This window comes from Bos taurus, chromosome 13 (genome assembly GCF_002263795.3).
Source record: "Bos taurus isolate L1 Dominette 01449 registration number 42190680 breed Hereford chromosome 13, ARS-UCD2.0, whole genome shotgun sequence".
In the NCBI taxonomy this organism is placed as follows: domain Eukaryota; kingdom Metazoa; phylum Chordata; class Mammalia; order Artiodactyla; family Bovidae; genus Bos; species Bos taurus.
This window is the reverse complement of record NC_037340.1, coordinates 60117677-60135604: the sequence shown is the minus strand read 5'-3', so window position 1 is coordinate 60135604 and position 17928 is coordinate 60117677. Positions and strand designations below refer to the sequence as shown.

Sequence of the window (17928 nt, the reverse complement as noted above, 5' to 3'; positions counted from 1 at the left end):
CATGGAGTTCTCCAGGCAGGAATGCTGGAGTGGGTTGCCATTTCTTTCTTCAGGGGATCTTCCTGACCCAGGGATTGAACCCGCACCTCTTATGTCTCCTGCATTGCAGGTGGATTCTTTATTAATGAGCTACCCGGGAAGTGGTTATTTCATCAGTTACTACCAAATAGCCTATCTCTTTGAAGATATTTATTATGCTTATTGAAAATTAAAAAAAAAAAAGAATCACCTGGGGCTGCTTATTGAAAACAGAGGCACTTCCACTCCTCGATGTGTACTGTTGGTTTAACACTTTACGGTGGTTCACCTGGTGTCATATGTGTATGAACTCATGTGATTTTAAAATAACCACTCTGTGAGGTCAGCCAGGGCTTCCTAAACTATTGAGCATACAAAGTGCCCAGGGGTCTTGGGTTCAAGTGTAGATGTTGATGCTAAAGGTCTGAGGTGAGGCCTGAGAGTCTGCTTTTTGACAAAACTCCCCAGGGATGCTGATGGTGCTGGCTTCCAGACCTCATTTTAAGAAGCAAGAAGGCAGGTGCTGTTATCACTTCTTATTTTATGGGAAAGGAAAAGTGAAAGTGTCAGTCGCTCAAGTCATGTCAGACTCTTTGCGGCCCCATGGATTGTAGTCCGCCAAGGCTCTTCAGTCCATGGAATTCTCCAGGCAAGAATACTGGAGTGGGTACCCATTTCCTTCCCCAGGGAATCTTCCTGACCCAGGGATCAAACCCAGGGCTCCCGCAGTGCAGGTAGATTCTTTACCATCTGGGCCACTAGGGAAGCCAAGAAACCTGCCTTTAGATCCCAGTTTCATACTTCATTCCTTGGGCCTGTTACTGGACCTCAGTTTGCTCACTGTAAGCTAAAGGCAATCATCCACTCACTAGAAATCCTGTTCCTTCCACAAATATGTATCAAGGACCTACTATGAGCCAAGAAGTGTTGTAGACATTGGGGATCCATCAGAGGACAAGACAGCCCTTCTCCTCATGGAGTCTGCATCCTAAAGGAGAGAGAGAGGTCATCTGAGACAGTGATAGGAAGTGAATGAAAGGAAAGAGTGAGCAGAAGAGAGGAGGGTCCGGCCACAAGACAGGACTCCCTGAGACATACAAGGAATGTATTCCTGGCAGAGGAACCAGCAGGTACAAAGGTCCAGGGGCTCAGCATGGAAGAGGGCAGTGAGGCCAGAACACAGAGACTGGTCAAAAAGGCAGGTCAGCCCAGAGCGAGGTGCTGGGCTCAGAAAAGGCTAGTTCTGGGTTTTCCTGGAAGCAAGACGGGAAGACCCTGCAGGGTGCAGGTCAACAAGAGTCTGCATCTCAAGAGGTCCCTTTGGGGCTGGGCAGAATGGATGGGAAGGGGTAGCAGTGGGAGCTGGGAGCCCAAGTTGGAGGCCTGTGGTCATCTGGAGGGCTCTGGACCAGGCTATTGGCTGTGAGCAGCAGATGGACAAGTCTTGCTCAACGGTAATTATGAGAATTAAAAGGTAAGCAGTCTAGTTCATGGTGCAGCAGGTAGCTGGTGTGAGCTGCTGTCAGCTCCCCATTCTCAGCTCTAAAGAGACCTGATCTGAGAATCCCATGATGGTATCTAGTCTGCAGCCTCCTCCAGAGGTGCCTGAATCCCTTCTGCTCCTTCACATCATTGGCTCTGGTCGTGCTTCCATGACCTGTGGTGGCCTCTTGATGTTCACAGGCCACTGGGACAAAGCCTCACTCACATCTTGCTGTTCAGTTGCTCCCTACACCTGCTGCATACCTGCCACCTCCAAGCTGGGCTGAAACCTGAGGCCCCATCTGGATGGCTCCCTGGGTCATTCTCGAAGGTGAGAAAAACAGAACAGGCATCTGCCTGCCCTGGCCCCCAGACCAACTGCCCAGCTCAGGAAGTAGGAGATGAGGGGAGGCAGCGTGGGGCAGGCAGGAGTCCAGGTCATATACATCTGAGTTTGAATCCCAGCTCTGCAACCTTGACCCTGGGGGGTCCCTCTCACTTCTCTGAGCCTCACATCTCAGCTGCAAAATGAAAATGATGCTATCAAAGGGTTGTCTGGAGGATGAAGGGCAGTAATAACCTACAGAGCACCTAGCAGCACGCCCGGTTCATATGCCAAGGACTCACCAAATGGGAGTCAGCTTTATCCTTGTTGCTGCCCTGGGTTCAGCTCAGCAGTTCCTGGCACGGTGAATAAGAGCTCTGGCTTCAGAGCCCCAGCTCGGCTTCCAACCCAGATGGATGGGGGCTGTGGAAACCTGGGCACGTGGCCTCGCCTATCTGGATCCTACTTTCCTCTTCTGTAAAACGGGTCCTATCTCCTGAGGTTATGGGTAATTAATGCACACAAATCACCTGGCACATAGTAGGTGCTCAAAACTGGTATGATGCCAGCAGAGAGGAGCTGAACGGAAGAAGGTGACAGAGGCTTTGCCTAGGAAACCTCTCATGGTCCTGGGGTACTGTCTCCACCACACCAAAACCCAGTCAGTTGGAGGGACCTAGGCTTGCAGGGCTGGGAAATTCCACACCCACTGTTAGCCGGTCTCAGTTTTCTCATCTGCAAAATGGGGATTGTAATCCTTCTTATCCATTTAAAGGCAGGATTAACAGCTAGAACCAAGACAAACAGCCACAGGCAGCGATGCCGATCTCTATGAGCTCCTATAGACCCTCTGAAGGACCAGGTCTGCAGAGGGGCAGAGCCAGGCCCATGCCTGCTGAATATCTACAGCATGCAGGACCCTGTGCCATCAGGTCCTTCTGTTAAATCACTGCAAACCCATCACAGCCTTGCAAAGCTGGGCTATATTTACCCACTTTCACGGACTGAAAACTGAGGCTTAGAAAGGTAAAGCAGTTGACCCAAGTACTCACAGCAAAGAGTCAAGTGGGATGCAAACCAGAGCCCTAGCTCCTAACTGCTGGGAGCTGTACCTCCCTGATGGCCTGTCGACCCCTTCCTGCTGCCTCACGCCTGGTGGCTCTCCAAAGGTAGAAAAGTGCCCCTGAAAGTCACACGTCCCAGAGCCCAAGGCCCACAGGGAGGGGCCCAGAGCTGTGTGGTGTGGGGTCAGACGGGAGAAGCAGAGAGGAGGTCGCAGGAATGACTCAGTGGTCTTACGCCTGAAACCACCTGCACTGCAGATGGAGCCCTTAGCAGCATCCCCAGACCGTCAATCTTCAAGTCTGCATTACTCACAAATGTCCTGAGTGCCAATTTCTTTCTTTTTCCTTTAACAGGGAGGGGGCTGGAGGGAGGATTACTGATGCAAGAGAATAAGATGGTCCAAGAATTGAAACCATTCAGAGAAAGCAGCCCTGGCAGAATGTCAGCCATTGGTGGAACGCTCCACTCGTGGGGAAAATATCCAGCCAATTCCCCCTGACCCGGGACTGGTGTATCCAGCTGATACTTCTCCTATTCACTCTGTTGGGCCTGCCACCTTCATCAGTCTGGGGCCCTCAAGGACAGAGTCTGGCTGACAGCAAGGGTTTAATAGACGTGTGCGGCTGAAATGCAGTGACCCAGGAACAACCAGGAATGAAGGTGGACAGAGAAGAGTCACCTGCATTTGAGAGTTCCAGGAGTATCCTCAGGGAAGGCCCTAGGGCCGCTGCATCAGGACTGAAAACACTTGTCAAGGAAGAATCGCTCACAGGAAGGGTGATCTGCTCAAAAGACAGAGAATTGGGAACTCACATCCTTCTCATGAGACCTTTTTACAAGGAAATTTTGTAAGATCAAACAGCCCAGACCATAAGATAGAAAAACTCCACTCCTACCAAAAAAACCTTCAAACCTTTTCTTGAACAGTATTATAAGTAACAATGTCTACTCTCCAAAGTATATACAAAGTTAGCAGTTGGGATAACAGATTATAGAAAGATATCTTCCATGTGAAAACCAACAGGAGATTAATATGTAGGTAATACAAGGAAGTCTTATAAACTGATGGCTTCCCAGATGGCGCACTGGTAAAGAATTTGTTTTGCCCATGCAGGAGATGCAGAAGACACGGGTTCGATCCCTAGGTCAGGCAGATTCCCTGGAGTAAGAAATGGCAACTCACTCCAGTATTCTTGCCTGGAAAATTCCATGGACAGATGAGCCTGGTGGAGTACAGTCCATGGGGTCACAGAGTCAGACATGACTGACCAACTGAGCACACACATACCTATAAACTGATGAAGAAAATTCAGGAAACCCAATAAAAAAGTGGGCAAATAAAAACACAATAACATTATCTTAAAAGAAATTAACAACCCAAAAAGTAAAATTAAAAGATTTAAAATAAAACATAATTTAAACTAATAAAAATTTAAACTAAAAAGGCATTTTAAAATATAAGAGAAAAACAAAATGCTTAGACAAATAAAATGTAAGAATAAAATAAAAATAAATTTGTAAATTTAAATAAATTGCATTAACCCCTTGCAAGAAAATTTGAGGGCAATTTCATTTGATAGTAACAACCATTTAGAATGCATCAGATTCTGCAAAAATGTTCACCATATGAAATTCTTATCATGTTTGTTCATCTGAGTTTGACATTTCTTGGGAAAAAGATTAACATTTGATACAACCCTAATAAAATCATTTTTAGACAAGCTGAACAAATCCACAAAAGACACTTAAAAGGAGTTCATATAAAGTATTTATTTATAAATGCCTAAATTCACTAATCTAAGGAGATATGATAAGCAAATTAGATATCATGCAAATAACACAGTTTATTAGCTTTTTACCCACAAGATCATGGCCAGAACAAAGACAGTAAATTATAAAGTGCTAAGGCACTATATATAAAACAGACAACCAACAAAGATCTAGTGGATAGCACAGGGACCTATACTTAGTACTTTGTAACGGCCTATAAGGGAAAAGAATCTGAAAAAAAAAAAAAATACATATATATATATAGCCGAATCACTTTGCTGTATACCCGAAACTAACACCACATTGTAAATCAACTATACTTCAATAAACTAAATACATTAAAATTAATAAAAATAAGATGTTTAAGTAAAATGAAAATTTTAAAATAAGTGAAGTAAATGTTAAGAGTTAAATTAAACATTGACAGTTTGTAACCATTTAAAATGGAGAAGGAAATGGCAACCCACTCCAGTACTCTTGCCTGGAGAATCCCATGGACAGAGGAGCCTGGTGGGCTAATGTTCATGGAGGCACAAAGAGTTGGACACAACTTGAGTGACGAAGCGCAATCATTTAAAAAATAAGGAAAAAATACGATAATACAAAATAAGCATTATCAGCTCGACTGAAGCTGATAATGTGCTATGAATTAAGTCTCTTGGGCTCACATGTCTGCCAGAAGCAGGCAAGAGGGGAGGAGGAAGGAAAAGTATGTCTGAAAGGCAGCATCTGACTGCGTTTTTCCAGCTGCTGTGGGCAGAGGGCAGGATGTCAGGCCTCATCACATCATTTATATGTTTATAATGTGTGAGCAACACACACACACACTTCTATCTTCACCGCTGTTCTCTGAGGTCCCCCTTCATAGAGGAGTGAACAGAGGCTCAGAGAGGGTGAGTCACTGTGCTGTAGACACATAGCACTTAGGGCCTCCCTAGCCTCTGAATCTGGGCTTCCCCAAATAACTTTCTTTTGAAGAGTTAGGTCTGCCAAGGACTTTCAAACCCAGGCAGGGGCTTGTCTGACGTTAGGCTGGAACGTCCTGGACAGTAGAGCAAGCTTTCCTATGACGCATGACTGGCGTCACCATTTATTAGCACCTACTGTCTCCCAGGTGGGTTACATGCACAATTTTGATCTTCAAGACAATCCTATGATGTAGCTGCTACTATTGTCACCATGGTACTGACAGACAACACTGAGATTCAGTAATGAAATATCTTCACACGAACATGGCAGTAGCAGAGCTGGGAGCTGAGCCCAGGCCTGTCTGAGCCCAAATCCCGCACTCCCTGCCCGGCACTAGACACTCTTCTCACCAACTGAGCACTCACCATGTGCCGTGGGTGCCTTTTGTGCCCCATCTTGCAAATTAGCCACCAGAGGTGACCTGCCCAACATCACTCAGCTGGTGAGCAGCAGAGCCCGTGGCCTTCGTGCCAGTCAGTCGACCTCCCACCGCTCATCTGGGACATGCTGGAGACAGCCGTGCCTGCCTGCCAACAGCAGAGCAGGCTGCAGAAGAGCAGTTGTGACATTCCTTTCTGGGTGTCCCCACCCTGCGGATGTGGGCACTGCAGTCAGTCTGCAGGGAAAGTGGAGGCTTCTGGCGAAAGGGAGTGGTTTCCCTACGTGGTCTGTGTCCCCCAGGCTTGTGCATGCCTTTCTTCTGAGCTAGTGAAACAGAACCCCCCCACCCACACAAACCCAGAGAGGCCCCCATCAAGGGCCACAGATCAGGGGCCCTGTGAATCACGTGACATTATAAGAAATCACCCAGGGCGGGCGGTGGCGGCCTGGCCTGAGGCAGCAGTGCCCAAGATGAGGGAGCTTCCCCCGTGCAGCGGGAACCAGACCATGCACTGTGGGACCCTGGAGGAATCCCCGGGGGGCGCCGAGGGTGTGTGTGTGTCCTGGGTGGCGCTGATGGCTGCACAGAGCTGAGACAAGGAGGCTCTGGCCAGGGAGACCTGGGGTGGGGGGCACATTCCAACCTCTCCCCATCCTGGCTGTGTGACCCTGGCAAGTTGATAGCCCTCTCTATGCTTGGAAGGCCTCTGTAGAACTACAGGATCCAACTACCTCGTGGGCTATTATCTGGATGTACTGGGAGAAGGCCAGGAAGGGTGGCTATGGACCCAACCTTTGGAATCAATCATCTGGGTTTAAATCCTGGCTTTGCCAAACTTACTTGCCAAGCTAGTAGACTGGAACATATGAAATCACTAATATTTGGCTTTTTTCAGCCTATAAAAATGGCAGTTTCACATTCTTTAACTCATGCTCCTTTCTCTCTTAATTCAGTCTCCTCGTCTGTGAAATGTGGATAATAACATCCTTTTCCAGGTTGCTGCAAGGACTAAATAAGGCTGGGAGGCAACTGAGCTTGGTAATTGGAGTCTGGGCTCTGGGACTAGGAAGGATTTGAATTTGGCTGTGTGACCTAGGGAAAGTCACTCAACCCCTCTGTGCCTCAGTTTTCTCATATGTAAAATGGGGACGATAATAGTACCCACATCACAGGTTTCTTAGGAGAATTTAGTCAGTTTATATGCACAGTGCCTGACATTGGTAAATAAAACAGGTAACAGTTGGCATAGAGGAAATAACCATAAAACAAAATCAAAAAGAGACTTTCTAAACCTTTGTTGCAGTGAAAATTAAGTACCTTTAAAGAAACAAATACATGTTTTTAGGAACATATATGTGTGTGGATATATACATGAGGGGCAGCGGTAAAGAATCCACCTATAATACAGGAGACATAAGAGACATGGGTTCCATCCCTGGGTTAGGAAGATCCCCTGGAGGAGGGCATGGCAACCCACTTCAGTATTCTTGCCTGGAGAATCCCACGGACAGAGGAGCCTGGTGGGCTACAGTCCATGGGATTGCAAAGAGTCAGACATGATTGAAGCGACTGAGTAAGCACACTTAACCTGTTCCTTCTGGGTAACTGAGGTGTGTGTCCCCATGAGAACCCCTTTGACACATAAACGACGTGTGTGTCCCTGGGTATCCACAGAACCTGGGGCTTTTCTACGTCCTAACAGTGTCCACAGTCTGGGCTCTGACAGAAGGACTTGCTTCAAGGGCATGGCTGTTCTGTGTGGGTCCCGGGCCTCCGCCAGGTGCCTCTCATGGAACCACACACCCAGGCCACAGACCCCGTGTGGCACTCAGGTAACCCTGGAGGCCCTTACAAGCTCCTGGACCTGGGCTGGCCTCTGGTTACTAAGAAACCTCTGCAGAGCTGTGCAAGCCCTCTCTGTTGCACCCTCTCATCTAACATTTCTTCTGGGCCTGGGAGAAAGACAAAGCAGACGGAGCATTCCCAAGTGACACGAGCAACTGAGGCTCTGAGAAGCTCTAAACCAGACTGCAGGCTCTGGAGCAAGCTGCCTTCTTCTGCCTATCCAAGGCCACCCTCGCGGCCCTGCCCCCTGTCCTGCATCCTCACCTCCACCCCGGCTGGGTGATCTTGGCTGAGGCACTTCCTCGCCTGGAGCTCCTTTTTTTTTTTTTTAACACAAACATGGGTCTCCAAGGCCTCAACTTTTCAGCCCTAGCATTCCATCATTCGATAACCTGTCTCCAGAACTCCAGAGAGAAAATGGAAGTTGAACTGTTTTGCAAACTGTGAAGGCCTATATGAATGAGCGGGTGGGTACTGGCAGCATTAGATGGACCTTCTGGAGCACTCTTTAGTAGGCGGGACCTGCTCCCATGGTTCTGGAATCAGGAACATTGGCTATGTGACTTTGGATAAGTCGGTTTCCCTCTCTGAGACAGCCTGCTTCTTCTGTAAAGGAAGAAGGGTAACCATATCCACCCGGCAGGGCTGGGGGAGGGTCGATGTGAAAGGAACATACAGTGTCCAGCACTCAGCAGCTCCTTGGGGATGTCTGATGCAGGAGGACATTTAGACCCTGATGGATCATTCCATTTCCTGGGGCTAAAGTCCACCTTGAGAAAAGAAAACATCTTGGGAAGGACATGACCATCAGATTCAGGGCCGTTAGAAACAAGCGTAAGGACAAATATGTCGAGGGCAATTGCTACTTTAAAGGCAATTTAGCCTCCTGTTTGGAGCTCCAGAGCCAGACTTTTGGGGTTCACATGCCTATGGTTGTGTGACCCACGGGGCCTTCAACTCCCCATCTGCAATCCCAGGATCCCCTGGAACCCTCCTCTCAGAACTGTCGGGAGGACTGTACTGGGCCAGCTGATACAGTGGCCTCCACACTTTTTGGACAATAGTAAAAATTACATTTTTATGTCAGTACACACACAGTACACAGAGTACACACACCCCTCATCCACACTCACACACACCCACATCAATGTGCACACATCTACATACGGGTACACACATGCACCCACACACTCACATATGTATGTGAGCAAAACCCACTTCTCAAAGTGATAACTCATCTTAACATCTGCAACGCATTCTGGTATTTTCCATGAAGGGGGTTGGCAAACTATGGCCCATGGGCTAACTTAGTGGAAACAGTGTCAGACTTCATTTTTTGGGGCTCCAAAATCACTGCAGATGGTGATTGCAGCCATGAAATTAAAAGACGCTTACTCCCTGGAAGGAAAGTTATGACCAACCTAGACAGCATATTCAAAAGCAGAGACATTACTTTGCCAACAAAGATCCGTCTAGTCAACGCTATGGTTTTTCCAGTGGTCACGTATTGATGTGAAAGTTGGATTTCGAAGAAAGCTGAGTGCCAAAGAATTGATGCTTTTGAACTGTGGTGTTGGAGAAGACTCTTGAGAGTCCCTTGGACTGCAAGGAGATCCAACCAGTCCATTCTAAAGGAGATTAGTCCTGGGCATTGTTTGGAAGGACTAATGCTGAAGCTGAAACTCCAGTACTTTGGCCACCTCATGTGAAGAGTTGACTCATTGGAAAAGACTCTGATGCTGGGAGGGATTGGGGGCAGGAGGAGAAGGGGACGACAGAGGGTGAGATGGCTGGATGGCATTACCGACTCGATGGGCATGAGTTTGGGTGAAGTCCGGGGGTTGGTGATGGACAGGGAGGCCTGGCGTGCTGCGATTCATGGGGTTGTAAAGAGTCGGACACGACTGAGCGACTGAACTGAACTGAACTGAATGGCTTCTTTACGTATGGCTGTGAGCTAAGAATGGTTTAATATTTTTAAAGGTTTGTTTAAAAAAAAACAACAACAACAGGAAGAGTATGTCCTACAAAGCCTAAAATATTACCTATCTGGTCCTTTGCAAAAAAGTTTGCTGACTTCACCCTATTTCATTCTACTCTATACTGCTCTGTTTTATTCTATTCTACTCCATTTCAGCATTCTAAATTGTAGTTGCATTTACTAAATTTATTTCCCAGATCTGCTGAATGATTCCAAACCTCAGTTTGAAAAGCTCTGAATCAGCGTAAGCTTCAGTTTTTTTCACTAAATGGAAGGATGGAAAGATGGATGAAGAGACAGCGGACTAATAGATGGATGAGAGGAGGCAGGCGAACAAACTGAAGAGGATCCCCTTATCCTTTGACACCTCGGCTGAGCAATGTCCCACCTCTGAGTCTCAGATTCCTCAGCTGAGATGAGGACCACCAACGACCAGCCTCTCTGAGCTATACTGAGAAGCAGCAGGATCCTGTCTGTGCCATTTTTTTTCGTGATGGATTCATTTCTGACACCTCTAGGAGATGCTGAGCTCTCTGACAGCAGGGACTGGAATAGGAAACTGCTCCAGTAGTTCTTGACTACTGGAGTATTCTTTTTTTTTTTTTAATTTAAATTTATTTGTTTTAATTTGAGGCTAATTACAATATTGTATTGGTTTTGCCATACATCAACATGAATCCACCACGGCTGTACATGTGTTCCCCATCCTGAACCCCTCTCCCACCTCCCTCCCTGTACCATCCCTCTGGGTCATCCCTGTGCTCCAGCCCCAAGCATCCTGTATCCTGCATCAAACCTGGACTGGCGATTCATTTCTTATATGATATTATACATGTTTCAATGCCATTCTCCCAAACCATCCCACCCTCGCCCTCTCCCACAGAGTCCAAAAGGCTGTTCTATACATCTGTGTCTCTTTTGCTGTCTCGCGAACAGGGTATTCGTTACCATCTTTCTAAATTCCATATATATGTGTTAGTATACTGTATTGGTGTTTTTCTTTCTGGCTTACTTCACTCTGTATAATAGGTTCCAGTTTCATCCACCTCATTAGAACTGATTCAAACGTATTCTTTTTAATGGCTGTGTAATACTCCATTGTGTATACGTACCACAGGTTTCTTATCCATTCATCTGCTGATGGACATCTAGGTTGCTTCCATGTCCTGGCTATTATAAACACTGCTGTGATGAACATTGGGGTACACGTGTCTCTTTCAATTCTGGTCTCCTCGGTGTGTATGCCCAGCAGTGGGATTACTGGGTCATAAGGCAGTTCTATTTGCGGTTTTTTAAGGAATCTCCACGCTGTTCTCCATAATGGCTGTACTAGTTTGCATTCCCACCAACAGTGTAAGAGGGTTCCCTTTTCTCCACATCCTCTCCAGCATTTATTGCTTGTAGACTTTTGGAGTATTCTTGACTGGAAAATCCCATAGACAGAGGAGCCTGGCTGGCTACAGTCCATGGAGTCGCAAAGAGCCAGACACGACTGAGCGACTGAGCACTGGACTGAGCGACTGAGCAGGGACAATGGAGCACAACTCTGCTGTCCTCGCCAACACCTAATTTAGGGCCTGATCGCCAGGAGGGGCTCAGTAAACATTTCTTTGTGACGATGGTGACAGGCAAATGGCATCCGAGGCCCTCCATGACAGGATGCTGGAACTGTCTGCAGTCAGACCTCCACCCGCTCTGCCACACAGCCCCTTTGGCCGTTCCCACCGGCCAGACCCTCCGCTCTGCCTTCGAGAGTCCCCAGCTCCTATGCTACTGCTGCTTCCGGCTGACAAATTCCCAAGACCTAGCCCTCTGATGGGGCTCCTCTCAGATGCCTCCTCCTTGCCACAAGTCTCTCTCTGAAGATACTGCCCTGGACATGCACGTGTTCCAGATGCAACAGATCAACGACTGTGGGAAGGGACGCCAGTAGCCCCCTCACCAAACAGTGGGCATGGTAGGTGCAGCCATGCTCGACCTCCGCACTGAGCAACTGGGGATGGGGGAGGGATTGGAAGTCTTCATTTTCTTTATTTTCTCTGTGTGTGTGTGTCTTTTAGAACTGAGAAACATCTTGCTGCTGCTGCTGCTGCTGCTGCTAAGTTGCTTCAGTCGTGTCTGACTCTATGCGACCCCATAGATGGCAGCCCACCAGGCTCCCCCGTCCCTGGGATTCTCCAGGCAAGAACACTGGAGTGGGTTGCCATTTCCTCCTCCAATGCATGAAAGTGAAAAGTGAAAGTGAAGTCGCTCAGTCGTGTCTGACTCTATGCGACCCCATAGATGGCAGCCCACCAGGCTCCTCTGCCCGTGGGATTTTCCAGGCAAGAGTACTGGAGTGGGGTGCCACTGCCTTCTCCGGAGAAACATCTTAAGGATCTCCTAAACCAGCTCCTCTTCAGATGTGGAAAGTGAGGCTCTGAGAAGGGAAGACCAACAGAGCTCAGGAGACATCTTCTCAGAATCATGTCAGACTGATTTGAGCCTGTTTTACTACCAACCCTCCTCCTTGTATTGAGGGTGGAGGTCCGACTGCAGACAGGGCCAGCGTCCATTCATGGAGGGCCTCAGATGCCAAACTCCAATACTTTGGCCGCCTGATACGAAGAACTGACTCATTTGAAAAGACCCTGATGCTGGGAAAGATTGAAGGCGGGAGGAAAAGGGGATGAGATGCTTGGATGGCATCACCGACTCAATGGACATGAGTTTGAGTAAACTCTAGGAGTTGGTAATGGACAGGGAAGCCTGGCGTGCTGCAGTCCATGGGGTGGCAAAGAGTCGGACATGACTGAGCGACTGAACTGAACTCCTCCTTGTAGCCCTTGGCAAGTTTCTGATGGGATTCACTTCCTTTTCTATGCACAGACTTCGGAGCCTCCAAAACTCTGGGTCCACCTTCCAACTCAGCTGTTGGGAGTTCCTGGGCAGGTCTCTGTCTCTTTCGGAGCCTCGGACCTCTTGTCTAGGAAATAGGAGTAATGCAGGCAGCACCACAGTCAGACTTCACAACCCACACGCAGAGTTCCTGGCACGTGCTCGCCCTAAGGGTCTCCTTTGGTGGCTGGGCAGGGGTAGGCTTATCTCCACCCAGGGGAGAGGGAGGTGAGATATACTTTGCTCTGTGCCCAGCCATGGCCCTGACCTGGAGACTAGAAACCCAGGTCCTCCTCTATCACGGCCAATGCCCTGGGCACCTGCCTTCCGGGTCTCAGTTTCTCTGTCTTTGGGCAGGGGACAGTGCTGCCTGTCTGGACATAAACACAGGGGTTCTCAGTTTGGAGAATTATTATATTCAGTCCACCTAACAGGCCTCTGGAGTGGGCACTGCCATAGTCACTGTACAGATAATTTTCTTTATTTGTAAAGAAATCTCTATTTCTAGAGGCTCAGAGAGGGGAGAAGGGCAGAGGTGAGATTCAACCCACATGAGACTCCCTCCCCCCAGCCCAGGGAGCATCCGCTCTGCTGTAAAATGGAGGGGGAAGTGGTTGAGTTCTTATGAAGCACCCACTGTATGCCTTCAGACCCCTTTCCCTGTGACTGTGGTGAATTGGCCCAAACGCCAAAGAGGTACGCACAACCATTCCCATTTCACAGATGTGGAACTGTGAATTGGAGAAGGTATGTGGCCTGCCCCAAATCACACATGCAGGGCAAGAGAGGGCCCTGAATTCCAGAGCTCCTCCCTCTGCCCTTTGCTGCCCCAGGTCCAGAAGGATCTAAAGGCACCATGTGAATGTGGGGGACAACTGCATCCACAAGGCCCCTCCCTGGCAGGCCATAGACACTGAGGAGAGTCGGGGATAGCCTGTCTTCTCCTCATTGCCTAAATGAAGCTCCATATCAAGGCAGGGTTACAGACCAGGACCCCTCACCCTGCCCGACTCTCCTATTGCCGGGACACCCCAGCATGTTCAAGAGAAACGTCCCCATCTGGTTCTGATTCGTTTATACTTAATTAATCAACATGTTGTTTTGTAAGAGTCACTTGAGCTCTGAGAACCATTCTCAAGCCTTTTCTTTTCGTCTTTCTTGTCTTGGAAACAGAAAAATTAGGTTTCATCAAAAAAAAGTGATGTTGGAGCTTGACGAAGCACGGGTCTGTGGGAGCCAGGCCCTGAGGGTGACAGCTCAGCCTCGGCGGCTGCTGGGCCCAGAGAACGTTCCTCTTGACCTTGCAGAGCAGGTCAAACGCTGGAAGGGAGGTGGGAGAGGACCAGGGAAGGGCATCCCTCCACACTAGCTACTCCTCAAGGGCCCCAGGTCCATTTACCTTGACACTCCCAGACTTCCCAACACAGAGCCTGGCGCAGGGTCTGCCCTGTAATGCTTATTGAATGAGCAAGGGAAAGAGAGAGAGGAAGGAAAGAAGAAAGGAAGGAATTAAAGAAGGAAGCGGGGCTGGGAAGGAGGGGAGAGGAAAGGAGAAAAGAGGCATTGCTAATATCTACGTGCCTTCAGGACACATTCTCTTGCCAAAGTTAGACCAGAATGTCAAAGCTGGGAAGACCCTCGGGGATCTTGTGTGGAAGTTTCCAAGCAGTTGTCTTATGAAAAATGGTCGCTAATCTGTAACTGGTTTGGGAAAGGTCCTATTCTCTGTCCTCTGCCTCTTCACCACGAATGCTCTGATAAGTCCCGCCATCAAGAAATCTGCTGAAGCCAGCAATGCTCAAAGCTGTTTGGCCAAGACTCCTATGACCACCTTGCAGAATAGGTTACAGGAAGCTTTCTGCTACCTCCTACCTCCACCTTAGTGCCAATGGCGAAACCAAGGCTGTGGGTAGGAGGTAGGTTGGGGGAATCCACTCTCCCAAAAGGAGTGGGGGGTGGGGTGGGACTAAGATCCAAGGCTATCTCCATTGCACCTGACAGGTAAACAGAGTCACAAAGCCTCTCGCAGAAGATGCTGCCCCGGACACGCATGTGTTCCAGATGCAACAGATCAACAACCATGGGGAGGGGCGCCAGTAGCCCCCTCACCAAACTGTGGCCGTGTAAGGTGCAGCCGTGCCCGACCTCCTCACTGAGCAACTGGGGATGGAAGAGGGACCAGACGTTTTCTTCTTCTTGATTCTGTGTGGCATGTGTTTGAGAACTTAGAAGCAGCTTAAAGCTCTTCTAAACCAGCTCCTCTTCAGATGGGGAAATTGAGGCTCTGAGAAGGGAAGACCAACAGAGCTCAGGAGACATCTTCTCAGCATCATGTCAGACCAGCTGGGATTCAAGCCTGCTTTGCTACTAACCTGCTGGGCCACCTTGGACAATCAGTTTTTCTCTCTGAATCTCAGTTTCCTCATGCAGAAAATAAGCATCCCCCCACCCTCTCTGGGTTGTTGTGAGTGACCAAAGACATGATGGGCAGGAAAGGAGAATGACTACTGCATTTGGCTACTCACTTAACAGAAACGCTAACTCACTGAGTCTTACCCACATCTGCCCTGTGAGTTGGATATGAAGATCATTATTCCTATTTTAAAGAGGAGTTACTGAGGAGAGAGGTGTTTTACACTTTTAATTTTTTTTTTTGGTCTTTCTGAGAACTAAGAAAATCTTAGAGAGCTTCTAATAGACCCTCAGATGGGTAAACTGAGGTTCAAAGAGGCAAAGTGACATCCCCAAGGTCACTCAGCTGGTAACTGAGGAAGGCAGGCTGACTCCAGAGCCTATGAGCTTTACCATAAAAGGGCCGTTCACAGACCAGTGTCCCCATGAGGTCGCAGACTCCCCGCAGCTCACCTGAAGCCCACCCACCTCTCCCTTCCCTGGACCCCTCTGTCTAGTCACGCCTGGACCTGGAGTCCTTCAGGCCTCAGTCTCTCTCTCCCACCCAAACCCACGCCTCCATTCTCCAACAACCACTCTCAGCCCCCTGTTTCACTCCAGGAGTGATTTTGTCTATTCAGGGCTTTATACTAAAAGGGACTAGAAGCCCCCAGAGAACAGTCTTGTTCTCTTTCCCATGCAGCCTTGCTCAAACCTAACACCAGAGCTGGAAAGAAAGAAGACACAGGGTCTTACTCACCTGCTGGTCAACTTGGCAAAGTTACTCAGCCTGTCTGAGCCTTGGCACCTGGCTCTATGAATAGGATGATCCCTATGTCATGAGGATGCGGTGGGGACTCCCTCCGTGCGTGGAAAACCCTGGGCACAGAGGCTGGCATTTGGCCGTCAACTCTCAGACTGCCAACTGGACGGAGGTCAAAGGGCTGCCGGCTCAGGTGTGGGACTCGCTTACCCTCCTCGGTCTGCAGGGACAACCTCAAACTTACCTCCTGGGACATTCTGACTCCCGCAGAGAGGGAACATGGCATAGAGTCCCAAGGTGAGAGTGCAAGGGGCCCCCGACTTTGTGCCCCTGGTACATTTATAATCTGAACCTTGGTTCATCCTCTTAGTGGCCCTAGGTCAAGACAGAAAAACTGAGGCTCTTGGAGGGTGTAGATGTCTTCCAGGTCATCCCAGAATAAATGTTGTCAAACTCCAGTCTCCCTGAGCTCACGCAGCTCAGGCCCTCACCCAGGGAGAACCTACCAAAAACTACTGCCTTCTGAAAAGTCATGCAGAGATTCAGGGTCTATACTGAAACCGGGGCATTGGGACTCCCAGCTCAGGGCTCTTTACCTCACCTCCTGGCTCAATACTGATGCTTGGGATGATTTCTGAGCCACTAACTCTGTCCCCTAGTCCCTTCCACCCCTAGCCTGTGTCACCTGAGGCTTCTTGTCTCTGCAAAAGTCACTTTCCTTCCTCCCAGCAATACTATTATTACAGGGAGTGGGCATAAGGAGTCAGCCCTGCCAGCTCTTTCCCTCCCTAGAAACCCTTCTTGGTCCAGCTTGCCCCACAGTATCCTGGGGCCTCAGTCTCCCCATCTGTAGAGTGGGGTTGACAGCAGTCTGGAAGAGCTAACAGTTTGGGGAGCCGGGCACCAGGCAGATGCCCCCAGGGCCACCCCTCGACTATCCTGCTGCACTGCCCGGCCATCCTGCCGGCTGCCCCTCATACCTTGCTTCTTCCTTCGGTTCAGGGGGAGCATGTCCACGGCGTGGGCGACAAGCAGCAAGAGGCAGAGTGGCGCCCGCATTTGGGCAGCCTGGTCCAGGCGGGCGTGCGGGCGCCCTGGGAGAACCGACGACCCAGTGGCTACCCTGCGGCGGCGGTGCGGCGGGGCGCGGGGGCTGATTCCGGCGCATCCGCGGGCGCGGGGTCAGTCCCGCCGCCAGGGACCCGCCGTCCGCCCAGGGCCCGGCCTCCAGGTCGAGTGAGGGCGTCGGCAGAGCCCAGACGCGGCGGGCTGGGAGGAGCTGGCGCTTCGGGGGCGGCGCGTTAACCCGCTAGGGGCGGGCGCGCGGTGGGGGCGGAGGGGGTCGCCAGGCCAGGGGCCGAGAGGTCGGTCTGTCGGGCTGTGAGCGCTCTGGCGTCGTTCCTGCGCTGCCCCGTGGCGGACACAGGTATGGTCCCCCACGCCACACACACAGGTACAGACGCTCAGACGCCAGGTGACCCTGTCCTGCTCTCAGCCTCTCCCTCCACCCCACTCTCTGCCTCCGATTTTCTTTTTCTTCTTTTCTCCTAAGCCTCAAAGTGACCAGCACCTCATAAATTCGCCAGGCAAGGGGCCCGGGGCCTGGACTGTGTTTCCTCTAACCTTATCTACAGGTTGGGAGCAGCTGGCCCAATTTTAACCCTTTCAGGGTGAAATTCCTCCTTCTTCCCAACAAAGGGTACGTTTCTGCCTCCCGCCGCCCTGCCCACTGAAAACTGTAACAGTAATTAATAATACTGCCTGTCACTTTTGAGGCCTGTGTGCTTGGCGTTGTTCTAAGCACTTTATACAGAATACAGTCTTCAAAACAACCCAGTGAGATTCTGTTCTGATTAACTCCACTTTACCGGCGAGGAAAGGGAAGCTCAGAGAGGCTGAGAGACTTATCTAAGATCACACAGCAGGTCACTGGTCTGTCTGGGTCCAGTGTCTGTACCCTCTTAGCTACTACTTGGGGAACTTACCCTTGACAGTCTGTTGCTGAAACATTGTTCTTCCTTTTACCTGTGTGTGTAATTTGATTAAAAACAAAAAGGTAA

The 17928-nt window shown here is 49.5% G+C and overlaps 1 protein-coding gene across 1 annotated transcript in view; it reads right to left on the bottom strand.

Moving 5' to 3' along the window:
• Positions 1–17058, bottom strand: part of RSPO4 (R-spondin 4) — a 36392-nt gene extending 19334 nt beyond the window's left edge. The window contains exon 1 of the mRNA XM_002692278.6: positions 16849–17058. Within this exon, the coding sequence (XP_002692324.1) occupies positions 16849–16927 (79 nt within the window). The 5' untranslated portion in view covers positions 16928–17058. The remainder of the gene's footprint in view (positions 1–16848) is intronic.
• Positions 17059–17928: the final 870 nt, after the last annotated feature.